An 18703-nucleotide genomic window follows, 5' to 3' on the forward strand; every position below is an offset into this window, starting at 1 on the left:
TCCCTACTTCAAAATATGTTATACTCGCACCAAAACTAGGAATTGTTACAAAACAATCATTTTTTAGTGTCTGTGTTTCTTCTGTGACTTTAAGTCAGTATAGTGCTTGTGATTTTATCCGTGCAGTGGACATCTTATGAAACCTATAGTTGTGAAGTTCAACCTTTCTCCTATTCAATGGCTTGTATGCATGTAACTGAATCTGATTCAATAAATACATGGGTTCATGTGGTTTGGCAGGTTTGAGATAATTGATGGGGAGAACAAAATGTTAAGTATTCAGCAAAAACATAATTAAGCATTTAAAACAAAGCATACTTGTGGATGTATAAAACTCATTCAGAATAGCAAACGAAGACTAAGAAATCAGCACATAGTATCATAACAATTGTTTGCTGCTATACATTTATATAATGACTTGATTTTCCATCATGTTAAAGCGTAATTGCCTTGGCATTCCAAAATTCCTTCCGTTATGCAAAACAGGAACAAGATGCGAATGCCTTTTGGGTTTCAAAATTCTTCCTATGTACGTATATGAACAAAACATCTGCAACCAAAAGTGTGGTTAAACTGAAGTTTCTAATCCCTACGCATCATTTCATCCCTGTCTATGAATCTCTCAAGCAACTCTGTCTCTTTCAATACTAAGCAACTGTCAGCCTTCCCAAACCAATCGTAGCGCCTTTTGGCAATGTAGTCATAGACGGCATCTCTGAGGGGAGTTGGAACTACTGAGAATGCGCTTAAAGCAGAGTAGGGCAGAGGCAAATATGAAACTACTCTGAGAGCAGCTGCAGAACAACAAAACTACATAGGTAAGAATGAACAGCTCAAGAAGCAAAGAAAGGGAACTGAAACAGAATAAATTGCCGAGTTGATAAAACCCTCTATTATTAGATTCATTTACAGATGAGCAAAATAGTTGGAAAGGTGATGAATTCATGGTTTAATTTAAATGTTCAGCAGTTACTGTATAAAGTTCAAATACTTAGATAAGACAAATCTAACAAGCTTCAAGAAACAAAAACAGAAGATGAAAGAACATGTTTCTATCATTCAACCTTCAAAAACAAATCTCATGCAGGGTTTACCTATGCAAACATTGTCTTCCACAATAGCATTTACATCTATAATCGTCGTCAAGCAAAAGTAAATTCGTGGAAATCAAAATTCTTTTCATTTCCCTTGCACTCTTTTATCCTTTGATATCTTTACAAAGCTTGATGCTAAAGAAAAGGAATATCAGACAAAGGAAAAATGAAAACTGTTGTCTCAAACTTGTAAGCAAACGGGAAGCATATAGCTATCAAATATTCAAATGTCTTTTCCGATGAAAATCTCTCAAATAAGCAGGAAATTCTTGAAATGTCTAAAGCGCAGAACGCATACAACATTCTAAAATGTAAGGTAATGGTTTCAACTATGATAGGGTTTCACTTCAAATAGCCAATGGATACTATATGCATGAAATTCAATATTTAAAACAGAAAATCTTCTGGAAAACAAGGATCGATCATAATACAAACATGGACATTATATCATTAATATTATGAGACTATCTCCTGAGACATCCTCATTATAAGTGGTACTACTATTGGTCATTTTTTGAGGTCATTACTAAACATCAGTTTTCCACGCAAGCTAATAAAATGCTGCAGAAATGCAGAGAAAGAACACAAAAGACATGGAAATACCAGTAGATGCTTGGTGGTATAAACCAGGGCCTTCAATGAAAACAAATCGACGGAGTACATCCTCCTGTTCAAGACCACAATATCTCAAGTATGGCTCAGCAGCTTTTGACTGGAGGCAACAAAACTTGATCTTCCTATATTTATCAGCTTCAATCACCCACTTCACGCCTGTCAAATTTCAAGGGGGTGAGAGATAAAAAGACTAGATTAGGACCACTATTGCAATTGCATTCCGATAAATGAATAACCATAACAACGAAAGCAAAACATTCAATTGCTTTTCCATACTATAGAACTCTAGTATTGAAACCTTCATGATAACATAAAAAAGATCAAAATTCTTCTGAATAAAGAAATGACTGCAATTTTTAATTTTTGCACCATATGATTGGGGAAAAAAATCTCATTTGAGAAATTAATTCAACACGAAGTCATTGAACAGAAAAATCGGCTTTCAAAGACAGTAATAACACTGAGGTCAGAAAACTCAGTCAGAGATAACGAAACGTGGAAGAGAAATTACCGCGATGGCATAGATGGCAGACGCCATCGTAGACGACAACACGTGGCTGAAGAAGAGTAGGTACAGTGGCAACAGTGGCGGTGGAGGAAACAGATGTATCGGGATAAAGAAGATCTTCTTCATCATCATCAATGTCGGCAAGTTCAGCCGTAGCCTTTGTAACGACATCGGTTCTAGATGGCGATGGGGAAGGGAATTGGGCGGAGGGGGTTAAAGAGAAGAAGCGATACTTGAAGAAGAAGAAGGAAGAAGGAGATGGTGAAGGCAGAGTCCGAAACCTTGTGAGCAGCATTTTGATGAATTAGTTTTGTCTACATCAACTCGATCAAGGCGTCCTCTCGACTGCGGATGGCTCCAAAACAAGAATCTTTTTTGTTGGGAAACAGACAGGTCCAACCAAGTCGGTTAATGTGAGAATCATATGTGTTAGAAAGTGTTACTAATTTCAATTTAGTTCAGTTTCGTTTAGGGCACAATTTTCAAAATCGTGTCATCTATTAAAATAAGTATAATTGCTTTGTAAGGTTGTGATTTCTTTTGACAACCTTACTTTACCCTTGTCAATTTTTTTTTAATATAAAAAAATAATTTATATAATTAATTAATAATAGGGTAAAGTTCAAATAAAACCTCTGTGGTTTCACTAATTTTCAGATAAAGGACTGTGGTTTACTTTTTGTCAAAACAAGGATTGAGGTTTCAAACTTAGATTAATGCTATTAAAATCATCTTTAACGACTTGAAAATGAAAATTTTCAAGAATTAAAATTGTTCAATGTCATATTTTCTATGGAACTACATTTTCGATTTTCGAAAATCATCTCTTTTGGAACTTTCTCTCTCTAAACATTAACTTTCTCTCTCTTCACCAAACATCATCTAAACAATCTCAAAATAAAAAAGTTGAAGAATTAAAGTTGCTTAGAATATTAGTAGTTCTTAAAATATGTCATTTTTGAAGTCGTCAAAGGTGATTTTAATAGTATCAATCGAAAAAGTCCTTATTTTGTTAAAGTTAAAAACCTCCATCCTCGTTTTGACAAAAAGTAAACCACAGTTCTTTATCTGAAAATTAGTGAAACCACAGGGGTTTTATTTGAACTTTACCCTTAATAATATTTATAATTAAAGTAAATTATATATAAAATAATTATTCGTGGAGCCAATATGATAATTTTTTTTAATTTGTTTACTACTACATCCGTTTTATATTACATGTCTTTTTAGAGACGTTTTTTTTATTTCATTATATATTTTATTTTATATGATCAGTACACGTTAACTTATTTTTTTTTCTTGCTATAAAACCTGGTTTTATGAAAAATAATTAGAATAAATAAATGGTGGAATAAATAAATAAAAGGCAACAATATCTTTTTTCTAATATCCTTAATTTTTATGCAACTCTCTAAAATGACATGTAATACGAAACAGTAAGAGTATTATTTATTATAATTTATATATACTTTATAATTTAGCATTATTTATATATAATTTATCATTATTTATTATAATTATAATTATTTATATATATTTTATATATTCTTTATAATTTAACATTTTTTATATATAATTCATCATTATTTATATATAATATATAATTTATTATATATATAATTTATCATTATTTATTATAATTATACTTGTTTATATATAATTTATTATTATTTAATATATATTTTATATTCGTCATTACTTATTGTACTTATAATTATTTATATATAATTTATTATATATATAATTTATTATATATATAATTTATTATAATTTATTATAATTATAATTATTTATATATAAAATTTATCATTTCAATTCAGTAGCATTCAGTTTAGTTCAGTTTACTTAATTTCAGTAAAAAAGAACACGGTCTTACACAGATATTGGGGTTAATTATACTCATGTTCAAATACGAGGAGAATACAACACTAATTATTAACAAACTAAGTATTATTTTTTAAACCACAACTAGAAATCTAGCTTACATTTTCACATGAACTAAGTTTTATAGCATTAAATATTATATTAGATTAGAACTACGTAACTAACTTCAGATATTGGCAGTTAGGGATATAAATGGAACGGAGATTCTCTGTTCCCGTCGGCGGAAATTACCGATAAGAATTTTCATAGAACAGGGATGGGGTAATTTTATCCCAGCCCGGTTAATCCCGAATGAGAAATCCCTGACAGATCCACAATTATTTCTCGTGATAATTAAATTTATATTTTAAATATTAGTATAATTTATAACCTTTTAAATTAAATTAAATGGGCCTAGGGATAATATAAACAAAATAGCCACGCATTAAATTGCTATTTTTTCACAAAATAACCTAAAGGCAGCATACTACCATAAAACAATTTTATCTTTTCGAAAAAAAGAAAACCTAGTAAGAAGAAAGACATGCACTGTTCTAACTTAGGGCTTGTTTGGTTGATGGTTATTGAAGGTAAGGTATGGTAAGTGTACGAGGGTTACCTTGTTTGTTTTGAAGTGTAATTATAAAATAAGGTAAGTGAAGGTAGATGGTGGTAAAATTTGCATGGTTTTTGTTACACCTGGATTTTGGAGGGTAAGCATGGTTAATCAACTTTCTTTTTCAATAATGCCCTTATTTTACATTTTATTTCCACTATCTTGTCGTTTATAAGGAATTTACGCCTCATCTTCACAAAAAAAATTGGATGATGTTAGGCTTCATAAAAACCAAAATTTCCACTCATGCTTGTAATATTTTGTTTTTATAGTTTTATTTATTTTTTTTAATTTATTTATTTATGATGTTAGGCTTCACAAAAACCCAAATTATACCAAATTATTTGTTTGTTTTTTTTTTTGTCAAATATTGCCAATAAGTTAATATTTCAATAAATATTTTCATATTTAGCTAAATTAGTATATTGTAATTTAATTAAATTTAATTAGAATTTTATTTAGTTTATAGAAAAATATAAGTTATAATTAAGAATAAGGATATAAGAGTAATTTTGTACATAACTTTACTTTACTTTACCTTCTATCCAAACATAACAAGTTATTTCATACACCTCACTTACTTTACTTTACCTTACCTTACTTTAACTAACCATCATCCAAACAAGCGAGTCTGTCTGCTGCCGATCTCTACCCGTTTATCCACCGTTGTCGTTGTTTTGCTTCCAATTAGTAAGTTTCATGTCCGTTTGGGTCCATTTGTATCATTTCTCCATCGTCGTCACCATCAATTTGGGTACATTTGCGTCGTTTATTCGTCTATGATTTACATGCGAACTCATGATTAATGGTGCTATTTTTTTTAAACGTAAATGGTGAATTGCCATAGAGAACGGGGAATGTAGAATAGGAAAATATTTTTTTTAACATCTATAGGGGATGGAGATTGGAACAAATTTGTCCCCGTTTAACTCGTGGGGACAGGGATGGAAAAGATATTCCCTGCTCCGTCTTGTTTACATACCTATTGGTAGTGTTGTGATGAATTAATAAGTTTGCAGAACCCGAACCTAAGAAGTCATGTTCGTTCAAATCGCACAACATTTTGTTTTCAAGATTTTCGTTTGATTTAATACAAAGATTGAAATTGGAGGATAATCATGCCAAAAATCAAGTAATTTTTGCATAAACAATCTTATAGCCGTTCACTCTGATTATTTATTTTAACTCAATCTATGTATATACCACTTACCAAAAAAAAAACATTAAAACCTTGTTTGGTACGCTATAATAAGCGTCGTAATGAAATGCCAATTACCTATTTGATTAGTCATATCATTTTTATCGTAGTGGAATCACAACTACACCACTTAATTTTTCTTTACAAATGAATTTAACGAACATTACCAACAAAATATATGTGAATCCTCATTAGGATTGACCATTGTATTTTTATTACTAAAAGGTGAAATATGGAAAAAAAAAACATGAAAACATAAAACCAAAAAACGTGAAAAAACCGAAAACAGGAAAAAATGCAAAAGATGAAAAAACGCGAAAATCAGAAAACGGGAAAAGGCGAAAAATATGAAAAACACGAAAAAGAGAATGAAAAATACCAAATGAGAAAAACAACAAAAACAGGAAAAACCGAAATATGATTAAATGAAAAAAAAACAAAAAAAAGGAGAAAATGCGAAAAACAAAAAAAAAACATAAAAAAATATAAAAATTGCATTTAACTAATATAAAATATGCACTGTAATGATAATTTTGTTTTATCAATTTTATTAAAATTTGTCAACTAAACATGAAAATGGAATCATCGTTACATTACACTTTGATTAAATTACAACCTTGATTAACATGCCCTAAGTACATAAATATATTTGTAAAGGTAGAGGGCACCACATTTAAAATCTCAAAAAAGAAAATAATTAGCAAATAATTTTATAGGCGAATATTTTAGTAATTGAAGTATTTACCATTATAAACCTTTCCTGCCAAACAAGACGAGATTATTAAATTTTTATAAACCCATGTCCTCCCAAATAAAGAAATCAAATTCTTACTCTCATCAAAACTTTTCCCTTTCCTTTCCTCCCTCCAATTCCATGCACCCCCACCCAAAAAAAGTGTAAACAAATGCCAACTACGTTTATGAATCACATCGACAAGTGCTGAAAAATGGGACATCTTAAGCCTGTTGTTAGCAATTGAAATATCTGAAGAATGCACAACCAAACAGAACAAAAGCCTATCAATATAAGCTCCTCCAATCCTCATGTTCCTTCAACTTCCCATGACGAACTCCACCACCATTTAACCCTATTTAAATAATGTTTGAACTTGGCCATCTGCACACACAAACCCAATTGAATGACTAAAATATTGGATAACAATTTATATCAGGCAAGCTTGATCAAACGAGCATTCTCACCAGCAAGATTTACAGCCAAGTTTGCTTCAGCATCAGCCTCAGAGTTAAATTCCTGAAACACATGCATGACTAGGTCAGTGTTGAATGGTCCTAAGGACGACGGCTGTCTGTCTCGTGCAGATAATGAAACGGATGGAGTGATTTACTAAATTAGGGAAAGTAAGCATGTTTTTACAGTCATGAGATCTAGGACATGGATTATCGGAGCATATGATAAAGTTTACATACCCTTCTAATATGGCTGATATGAAATGAAAGAAACCTATCCTTCAGCTCTTTGGCCTGCTCATATAGCTTACTAATGTTTTCTTGTCTGGCCTTCCATAAACCCTGAACCTGTTTCATACTTTCCCATATAAGATTTCGTAAATGAAATAAATATACATATAGAACAATCTATCATCAATGATGAGTGATGAATCAACTAGGTATATGGATCTAATATGCACAGCTCAACTGTAAACCTATTTTTTGAGCTGACTAAGATTAAAGGCCGCTCCTAAGACTCGAATCCGTGACCTCTCGGTCACACGACAACAACGTTTACGGTTGCGCCAAGGCTCGCCCTCTTGAGCTGACTGAGATTAAACTGAATCATTTTTTCCCAAGCTTGCAGTCCAAGCGAGAGAGTGTGCAGTTTGGTCTTCTTCCCAATGATTCCATTCATTAATCAAGCTGGAACGCAGACACATTATTCTCACATAAAACCATCGCCAAGAATCTAGCAGATACATTGGCTTTGTCTCTGAAAATTTCAAGCTTTGAACTTACAACTTTCAAAGACATTGTTCACCGACCAACCCGATTTCTGCAGGAGAGAGAACTATATAGATGCAATATTTCGTGCATTGCACATATATTACCACAAGTGAAATTAAACTTCAAGCAACAAGTAATATATGGTAATTCAGAAAAGGAGAAAAGGAAGAGAAAGAAAGAATGGAAAACAGAGAGGGGATCAGGGAGACTTAAAAAGACAAACCAACCTGCGAACAGACCAGTTTCGAGTCACCTTGGACACTAATTTTTGTATAGCCCTTTTCAAGAGCACATTTCAATCCTAAAATCATAGCTCTATATTCAGCCACATTATTTGTTGTTATGCCCAATCCTTCTCGCAATCTGCAGATCTACAAGAAGTGAAGGTTCAGAATAATGGATCTCCCAATAAAATACAGGAGGATAGAGTGAAAGGAAAAATGAATACCACACTTCCATCAGCAGCCCGCAACAAAACTCCAGCCCCAGCTGGTCCAGGATTTCCTTTTGAAGCACCATCAAACTCAAGAGTACAGCTGTGCTGCAAATAAAAGATCGCGTTCTTTACCTTACCAACAAAGGCATATACAAGACTGCCTCATCCTTTGGTTTTACCAGCTTAAAGAAAATACTGAGCCATAAAGAGAAAAGTAAACTGCTGAAATCCACTTACAGGATCATATGACACTGCCTGAGTCTCGCTTTGTATATCCAACTTCGCATGCTTTCTCAAGGGGTCAGTTAAATCAGACACTAATACATCTGTTTCCTGCAGTGCAAAACACATGAATCTGGAAAACCACAGTAAATAGAAAGTCCAGTAAATAGGATGCTTTTGCAAATAAATCTGCTGAAACAAGTTATCAAATCCAAGTCAAGTGCTATAATGAAAAATAATATCTAAGCTCATGGATTCATTTCCTCAGAGCATTAAACAACATAGACAATGTTCTCACACACACCGAGTCAGCAGAGAGAGACATAGAAGATGAACATGGATGGCTGAAGATGTTTCCTATGGTAAGGAATAACATAAATTGATCTTATTCTAAGGGTTGACTTTTATTCATAAATTATTTTCTTATATAAGTACTGTACAGTCCATAGAAACATAAGGCTCCAAACTTACCATAGTCAATGACCCCAGCGACTCATGTGATCTCTTATTGGTAGCACCTAATGCATCTGTTTCTACTCCTGAAGAAGGGGGTTGCTGCATTAACATAATAATTTAACCAATTATACAGGTTAATAATCTGAAATATTTTCAAGAATCATGGATTAACAAAGCAGCAAGAAATTTTTCGGTGAAGAATTAATGGCCACAATGAGCAACTGATTAAGCACACCAATCCTATAGTTTTATTTCGTTAGTGTTTTTGATAATGTATTTGACAAGCTATAATAAAGTGATAAATTAAGATATATTATAGTCCAAACTGCTCTCCAACTACCATATTCTTAATGTTAAGTTAACATAAAATGGTATAGATAATGAACATAGGTAGCTAACATCTATAAAAAATGTCAATTAAGTTTGCATATTACCTGAATGGGGCAAGGAACTAGTGTGCCAAAAAGATCTTCTTTCAAATCAGCAGCTCTGATAGTATACAATGCATTTTGGAGTCCACGTGACAAGAGATACTCTTCAGTGCCCTTAGGTAAAGAGTCGCCTTTGTAGACACTGACAGGAGGGTCACATATCTACCAAAATATTAAAAAAAAAAAAAACCACCAATCAGTTCCAGCTAAAACCACACTTTTATTCAACAAAATCGGCTGAGCTAACGTGTGTTGTATATCTACAGATGGCCTTTTTAATCAGAAAAAAAAAACGATAATGACAAGCAACATGCAGTTGTTTATAAGTGGCATTATAATTTGAAAAAAACAACTTGAAACTAGAAAATTCAAACGGACAAACTACTTGGCATTTAAAGTTATGGCCAAGAGGAACGGTAAAGGTCTAAAAGAAATGGATGATATTGAGAATTGAAAACAAAAATAGCAAATTAATTTGCCTAATTTTCATATGTACCACAGAAAAGGAAACATAGAAATTCAGCAGAAATTAGTAAATCATATTACGGTTTGCTCTTATAAGCATGCTTTAGACATGAAAGGGAAAACGTATGCATGGGGTGAAGTATGTAAAGTACGAGTGAGATAATATCTTCTGCACAGAAAATAAAAAAGGCAAGTATGGTCAGAAAATGAAGTAACAATAATGCACAAATATCTGATACCATAAAACAGAAACTGGGAATTGTTGTAAGCAACCACAAAACTAAATTTCAAACAGTGGCCACAGATCATGCCACACTAAAAAGCACTCACATTGAAAACCAGTACAGTAAAGCAAAGAGAGACCAATGTTAATCCAACAACTGCTGCTAAATTCCTTCTATATCAAATCTTCAATTAGACACCACAAAAAAACAAAAACAAATACGGAATATGAAATCAAAGGCCAAGATTAGACCATAAGCGTTATGAGAGAATTACCGAAGTTCCAACTTGAGCTTGACAATCAGTGAAGTTCTTGTAAACACCAACAAGATCGCCTTTGCGCATAACATAGAAATCATCCTTTACTTGCTCCATAACTTGCGGATCAGGATCGGATTTTTTCTTACGCGGTGCTCTTACAGTAGCTTTTTTGGACGAGTAGCACTGAGCACGAGATATGGGCAACAGAAATTCCAAATTTACAGTTCTAAGACGAGCACGCTCAAAGCTTCTTTTCCACGAGGGAGAAGAACATTGATGTGAAGCAGTCCTTGAAGTCAAATGGCTTGCCCTTCCAAATATTGCCGCAGTATATGAAGACACACGTGATAAGCAGCTCATTACAATTTAGTTTTCCCTGACGAAAATATTGTAACAGAGCTGCCTAATCTGCGGTGATGATTGTTCTAATCAGTAAGCGATATTCATGTTTCGGCACTATCTCAGCATCTAACCGAAGCCACAAATAATTTCACAATAACAAGCAATTAGATAATCAATAATTAGAAAAGAAAAACGAAGGGAAAGGAATAAGAAGGCCTACTCACAAAAGTAATGTCAGCAGTCGACAATTGGATGAAGGTATGATGAGAAAGGAGAGAGCTTTCTCTTCTCTACAGTCCACGCCGGAAAGAGAAGAGAATGCTAACGACTCGAATGTGTCGGAACGGAACAATGCGTATTCAGGGTTTAGGTGGATCACAAACTTTTAGGGTTGAGCCTAAAGTTTTAAATCAGGGCTTATTCTAGTTTATGTGTTTGGGTCAAATATTTACGGCTAATACATATCACTAAACTTAATTCTTCATATACTTCAATTTTACATTAAATTTAATTCTTAATATATTTCAATTTTACACTATAATTTAAAAATTCTATACTTCAATTTATAAATCATAAACCCTAAAAAATATATTGTAAACTTCTATTTTATAAATTCTAATTTTTAAAATATATTAAAAGTATTAATTTTACTAGTTTTTGACATAATCTAAAAATTATGACTTGATATAGTTGTAAATAGTTTTTCAAAGATACGTTTTTTTGTGTAATTTTCTCTATGTTTTTTCCCTTTTCATATAATCCTTCATTTAGGTTATTTAGCTTCAAAATAAAATGAGGAGAGAAAAAATGATTAAAGTTTTAAAAATAACAGTAAAAAGTCTGAAAATAATGATTTGAGAAAAAAAAAAAGGTTTCAGGATAAATATGGTTACAAACAATTTTAATTTTAAGACCTTTTCATTTTGATATCGAAATAAGAACTCATAAGGTTAATAAAAAAAAATTGAGTGATTTTTATACAAAGTTCGAAGTTGAATGATAAGATATATAAAGTCAAAATTAAATATATATGAGTATAAGGAGCCACAACATAGCTAGGGACGCATGTCCAGAGCCGATATTCAGTAATGGAGTTAGGACTTAAAGTTAGGGGGCTCCAATATATGTATTTTTTTTTCAAATAATGATTCAACACTTTTTTTTTTTAGGAAAATGATTCAACACTTTGATTTCTAAAAAATGTGTTTATACACAAGCCCTGTATGCTCACCATTCACTAGTAATTACTCCCTCCATTCTTTTTTATATGTCGTTTAAGGTTTTCCATCAAGACCAATGCAATATTAATGAGACTATTAAAATGACTAATGTACCCTTAATACTTTTCTCCTGGATCTCTATTTTCTATGCAAAATTTCTCTCTCTTATTAATTTTTATGACTTAATTAAGATAAGTTGCATTAATAACTATATCTCCCTCTTACAATAAATAGGGGCAAATTAGAGAAAGTATTGTAAAAAGTGCATTGGTAATACAAAACGACATATAAAAATGAACAAATTCAAAAGTCCAAAACGTCATATAATAAAAAACGGAGGGAGTACTTGAGATAAAATTTAGAATAACTAATTTAATATCTAAATCAATCTTAATAATTAAAAAGGAAAACTAAATATCTAAAAAATAATCTAATTTTAATGTCATTAATGTCAATCAGAAGCATAAAGTTATTCAAATTTCTTAAATTAAAATAGTCATATATCATTCCTCGACAAGAATGCCTTGGACAACCCCATAAGGGGGAATTTCACATATAGCAAGACTTTCTTAATACAACGCATCATCGAGACCAGCTTCCCTATTAATTTGAGAACCTTGCGGCTCCCGATATACACCAGAATCGAAGATCCAAATGAGCACTGCGCCACATTCATGAACATGATAAACCTCTACTCCAAGGAGGATCACGTCATGTGTAAGGTCTTCCCGAAAACTCTCAACAACGTCGCTCAAGAGTGGTATAGAGGACTACAACTCGAATCAATTGACTCTTTTGACATATTCAATGACTTATTCGTCGCCTGATTCACTGGAACAGTCAAGTCCAAAAGGATCAGTTTTGACCTAAACGATGTGAAGCAAAGGTCAACTAAACTTTTAAAGGAATATTTGGCCTAATTCCATCGCATGTCATCCTAGGTCAAGTATATGAACCTAAAGGTGGCCATCGACTCCCTGGCAAAGGATACAAATTGCCAATCGATACGATATTAATGCTACACTAACCCACCCATGTCCTTCTAAGAGTTGATGGTCGTAAGGTAAAGCTTCGTCCCCTACGAAGACAACATAAGGCAAGCGGACTATAAAGAACACAAAGAAGATAAGAAAGGAAAAGGGAGCAACAAAGAGAGAAATGGAAAGTAGTAGCGGAGAAAAGGGAACCCTAGAACCGGCGGCACGAGGGTCCTATCCCATACCACCCCGTAGGGAGGAACTAAGAAGGGATCTTCGAAAGGACATATGGGCAGGCATAAATGTAGGTTGAGAATTCCACTATTCGGACGAGCCTCCGTCCCCCTTAAACACCACACTCAACCAAAGCAAGGACATACCTATCATCCCCCAAACTCTTAGAACCCATCTCCTAAATCCGCCCAAAATAGAGATGGATTTTGCAAATTTCACAAGTGCAACAGCCACAACACGGTCGAATGTAAGCACTACTCTAGAGAGTGCGGGAAGTTGATGCTCTAGGGGCCAAACCCTAGAGGTGGGAAACCAATGGAAAGGACCCCCCAACATCCGAGATATTCCCCTCTATGCAAGGACGATCCCAAGTGCCAAGATACCGGGGGGAGATATAGGTGATCCGGGAGGGTGCCCTCGCATGCAGGGAAATTTCACTAACCAAAAAGAAAATCAAAAGACCCATAGGGGGAACCCTTCTCAGTGTACCCTCCACTCCGAACGACCCACGACGAGGCCCTTGTCGTCACCCTCTCAATCAACAACTTCAAAGTCCACTACATTTTGGTCCACATCGACAATTCTGTGAACCTTCTCTCTTGATGGGAACTCGAGGCTATGGGGCTAAAGAAAAAAAAGGTTGCATGAAGGAACCTTCTTTTTGATAGACGTGTCAGACATAGAGGTCCTAGTATTGGACACCATATCCCTCCATCGTGGTCTTTAAAAATGAGGAGAAACTGGTGGAAAATCGGGTTGAATGGGTACACACACACACATATTCTAGGGGAGGGACTCTCTTACTTTTTATTCTAAAGGAGTAATAGACTTTCTCTAGTTACCAAACACAAATTTAATTAAATAAAATATTAAACAATTCACCTTCCTCTCTCTTTCTTCACCTTCCTCTCTCTTTCTTCACCATTCTCTCTCTAATAGATCTTAAACTATTCACGGTCTCTATCTCTCTCTGCTTCATTAAATCCGAACTCCGACCAATCAAGGTGAGTTTCTGTCAAAAAAATCTTCTTGAGTGGTTAAGGACCTCACATAATTTAAACTACAGACCTTTAATTTGGAGAAACGAACCAAACACGTCAAGTAAAATATAATTGCTTTAAATTATCGTGCTATGTAAGAAAAGAGAAATTATAGCTACATGTACCGAGCTTCTATGATTGCTGACCTATGGAACATGGAAAAGGAAGAAAAAAGTAAGAGAGTAAAACAAATAACAACCTAACTTTTTTTCTTCAGCAATTAATCTCATGAATCATAATACATTCATAATCCCCCCCTGTTAATTTAGGTTAACTGAATACTGATAGGAATGAATGATAATTGTATTCACTGATATGTACTGAAACAGATACAATATTTAAATACAAGAGTAACCCTAGAGATAGAGATAGAAGAGAGTTTGAGATAACTATAAACTCTTGATATTTATCAAGATATTTAATGAGTAATTATCCTATAGAAGTATACTGCACAAATAAGACTTATAATATCTGTAGAGATAATTGGGGAATTATCTCTAACACCCCCCCGCAAGCTGATAGCGGGAGACGACTTTAAGACGTTTGCGGAGCAGAACAAAGCGTGTGGTAGCTAGAGGCTTGGTAAGAACATCATCCACTTGGTCCTCCGTTGGTATAAAACGAACAGATAGAAAGCCAGAAGCAACCTGTTCGCGCACGAAGTGATAGTCAAGTTCAACGTGTTTAGTGCGAGCATGAAATACCGGGTTGACAGTGAGATAAATAGCACCAATGTTGTCACACCAGAGCTGTATTATGCGAGGAATGGGAATCCTTAATTCCGAAAGTAGAGACTGAATTCATAGCAACTCGGCAGTGGCGTTAGCAACCGCCTTATATTCACTTTCAGTAGAGGATCTTGCAATTGTCGGTTGTTTACGAGTGTGCCATGACACCAAACTTTTACCAAAGAAAATGCAAAAGGCACCAGTAGACCTTCTATCATCGGGACAGCCGCCCCAGTCACTGTCAGAATAGCAATGAATTATGAGTGTGGGATCTTTGGAGAAGAGCAAGCCAGAATCTCGAGTGCCATGAATATATCGTAGAATGCGCTTGACTCCTTTCCAATGTTCATCCGTGGGGCAATGTAGAAATTGACACAGCTTATTTACAGCAAAAGATATGTCGGGCCGTGTAAGAGTAAGATACTGAAGAGCACCAACAGTGTTTCGATACTCATCACCAGAAGAAAGTCGTGTGCCATGTTCTTTAGAGAGATTGGGGAGAGTTGCCTTTGGAGTCGTACATGGTTTGCAGTCTGTCATTTTGACACGACCAAGAATGTCGTTGGCATATTTAGCTTGAGAAAGATGTATCCCTGTCTTGGTGTAAGTAATTTCTAAGCCAAGAAAGTACGATGCTCGGCCCAAGTTACGAATTGGAAATTCGTTTTCAATAGCCTGGATGGTGGAAGCAATCTGAGATGAGCTAGTACCTGTAACAAGGATATCATCTACATAACACAAGATGAATGTTTTGTCCAGATTAGTGCATTTCACAAATAAAGAGTTATCAGCTCTTGACATGGTAAACCCAATGCTGCAGAGAAATTATTTGAGTCGATTGAACCATTCCCGTGGTGCTTGTTTAAGCCCATAGAGAGATTTTCGAAGTAGACAAACGTGATCCAGGTTGTCTATCACGAAAGCCTTGTGGCTGCTCCATGTAAATGGTTTTCGTGAGGTTGCCATGAAGAAAAGCATTAGACACATCCAATTGATTGATGGTCCAATTGTGTGCAGCAGCAAGAGCAAACAAAATACGGACAGTAGTAGCCTTAACAATAGGGTTGAAGGTCTCTTTAAAATCAATGCCTGATTGTTGACTGAAGCCACGAGCAATAAGACGTGCCTTATATCATTCAATAGTGCCATCGACTTTTGTTTTTGTGCGAAATAGCCATCATGACATGATAATGTTGCGGTTCGGAGGTCGGGGCACTAGTTCCCATGTGTTGTTTGCAAGCAAGGCCTGGACCTCAAGAGACATAGCATCACGCCATTCACGTGATTTATTGGCTGTAGTGAAGTAGCTCGGATCAGGAGCAGGAGGAGTCAGCATGCTATGGAGTCCCATAAATTTTCCTCTAGAGTCCAATATTGAGTGTCGGAGTTGCATATTGTGTTGACGGACAGTAGCCATAGTGGGAGAAGCAGCAGATGGTGATGGCGAGAAAGTGGAGATATTAGGAATTAGGGGAGTATTTTGAGAAAGGCCAGGGGTAGAGGGATTGGGAAGTTCCAAAATTGAAAAAGGAATGGGAGAAGTGGATGGAATGTCTAGGGAGAAGGAGAATTGATTAGAAGAGGGAGACGTGGCAGATGATGGGGGTTCCAAGGGAGTGGGAGTCATGAGTGGCATATGATGAGAGGGAGAAGACAAGGTCTGATGAATAGGGAGAGAAGGAGCAGGCGTATTGTGTGCCAAAGGGGTGGGAGATGAGGTGTCAAGAGGTGAGAGGGGAGAAGTAGGCGTGATAGTGGGGGACAATGTGCTTGCACAAGGTAATGATGAGGGAGTGTGATTCGAGTGATTAGTGGGAGGGGATGAATTTATTATTGGTTCCAAATTTAAAGGGGGCAGACATGAGTGAGTAGAAAGCTGCTGTGTGGGAGAGGGAACTGCTGTACTAGTAGCCAATGGGGTGGAATTTGGTAGAGCAACTGAGCTGATTAATTGTTCAGGACATGCATGTATTTTTTTTTTTTTGTTGAGATGTCTGGGGTGACAAATTGAACTAATTTTTAAAGGCATAGGTAAAGGAGAAAAAGAAGAGGAAGGCACAGTACCTGTGTAAGGACCGAGAATTGACGACGACAATGAGACAGGAACAGCTGCAGCAGACATTGCACCAAGCACAGAGGCATCCGAATTCGTGAAAGGAAATAAATCTTCACGAAAGGTAGCATGTTTACAAATATAGACACGATCAGAGCTACGATCAAGGCAGAAGTAACCATTGTGGTTTGGAGAATCACCAAGATACACACATAGAGACGAGCGAAAATCGAATTTGTGTCTATTGTATGGGCGCAGGAGAGGAAATATTCCACAACCAAAAATTCGCAGACAATTGAAATTAGGAGCTTTCTGAAACGCCTTAGTGAATGGGGACATATTTTTAAGAACTGATGTGGGTAAATAATTGATTAATTTGGTACTGTGAGTCACAACATAATTCTAAAATCTTAATGGGAGAGATGCATGAGCAAGTAATGTTAAAGCTATATCTACCACATGTCTAATTTTCCGTTCAGAAATACCATTCTGCTCATGAGTATGAGGGCATGCTATTTTGTGAAGAATGCCATGTTGAAGAAAGAAAGGTTTTAGTTTCTGAAACTCACCTCCAAAATCAGAATAAAAGTGTTTGAGTTTGGCATAAATTGTCTTATAATCATGGCATAAAATTCAGTAAAGACGGAGTAAACATCACTTTTATTTTTCAAACAATATACCCATGTAAAGCGGGTGAATTCATCCACAAAAATAACAAAATAACGATGTCCAACATTTGATAAGACAGGGGCAGGACCCCAAACATCCGAATGAATAGATTCAAACATGTAAGTACCGGAACGAACAACAGAAAGTAAAGGAAATTTAGAAAGTTTGCCCATAGGGCAGGATGAACACGCTTGAGTGGATTTAGTAGAGGAAAGCTGATTTTGATTGACAATGGAAGAAACTGTTGTCGGGTTGCAATGCCCAAGCCGAACGTGCCACTGTGCAAAGGAAACACGTTCACCAACTAATGCCTGTCTCAATGCGGTTGGCATGATATATAAGCCGTCTTTACTCGGTCCTCGCAAGAGGATTTCCTTGCTGACCTGGTCCTTAATAAGAAAATAGGATGGCCAAAATTCAAAAAAAACATGAGTTATCACGAGAAAATTTCTGAACAGAAAGCAAAGATTTAGTGAGACGAGGAACAAGTAAGACATCATTGAGTTTAAAATGATTGATAGAAGCTGTGCCAAAGTGAGTAATGGGCAAACCTTGACCGTTTCCAAAACGTATATTATCCTGACCGTGATATGGGACCATTTGATTGAAATGCTCAGAATTATGTGTCATGTGGTGCGTGGCACCTGTATTTGGATACCATGGCTGTTCACAGGCAGCAGGGTCAGCATGCGGAGGATAGCCTTGAATATCAGCCCATGTCATGTGTGCTTGAGGGCGTGGAGGCCGAGTGAGGTGATGAGTGCATGTGCGTTGTCCAAATTTTTTGTTGGGACATTTGTCCGCCCAGTGACCTGTGTCACGACAAATATAACAGTGACCGCGCTTTCTTTTGATTTGTGATTTGTTGTTGGACTCAGCATGCCGGATTGTAAAATTGACCAAGGGCGCAGGTTCAGCACTTTTCTGAAGTAATTCTTCGCGGATGAGTTCATCGTATAGTTCAAACCACTGAACCGGCTCACCTCGACGGACATTGAGAGCAGTGAGGACAGAGTGAAATTCCTTTCCAATATTTTTGTATATAGTAGCAATCAACTGAGTTATGGAAGGTGGGCTGCCAGCAGCAGTAAGTT

At 35.4% G+C, this 18703-nt stretch overlaps 1 protein-coding gene across 1 annotated transcript; it reads right to left on the reverse strand.

Moving 5' to 3' along the window:
- Nucleotides 1-307: 307 nt before the first annotated feature.
- Nucleotides 308-11081, reverse strand: LOC136216962 (uncharacterized). Its single transcript, XM_066003511.1, has 13 exons — nt 10913-11081; nt 10362-10814; nt 9402-9560; nt 8983-9066; nt 8527-8622; nt 8302-8394; nt 8081-8224; nt 7323-7430; nt 7095-7146; nt 6727-6879; nt 2221-2514; nt 1698-1865; nt 308-794 (listed from the first exon to the last, which is right to left on the reverse strand). The coding sequence occupies exons 2-13, from the start codon at nt 10704-10706 to the stop codon at nt 583-585; spliced, it is 1908 nt and encodes a 635-aa protein (XP_065859583.1). The 5' UTR covers nt 10707-10814; nt 10913-11081; the 3' UTR covers nt 308-582.
- Between the last annotated feature and the right edge of the window lie 7622 nt (nt 11082-18703).

This window comes from Euphorbia lathyris, chromosome 2 (assembly GCF_963576675.1).
Source record: "Euphorbia lathyris chromosome 2, ddEupLath1.1, whole genome shotgun sequence".
Taxonomy (NCBI): domain Eukaryota; kingdom Viridiplantae; phylum Streptophyta; class Magnoliopsida; order Malpighiales; family Euphorbiaceae; genus Euphorbia; species Euphorbia lathyris.

What these genes read in the sequence shown, in the direction of transcription:
- LOC136216962 (XM_066003511.1), bottom strand. Translation starts at nt 10,706, where the DNA reads ATGAGCTGCTTATCACGTGTGTCTTCATATACTGCGGCAATATTTGGA. An exon ending in CGCTGGGGTCATTGACTATG is followed by an intron (nt 8,623 to 8,982) that starts GTAAGTTTGGAG and finishes TTTGCACTGCAG; the next exon opens with GAAACAGATGTATTAGTGTC. An exon ending in ATACCACCAAGCATCTACTG is followed by an intron (nt 795 to 1,697) that starts GTATTTCCATGT and finishes GTTGTTCTGCAG; the next exon opens with CTGCTCTCAGAGTAGTTTCA.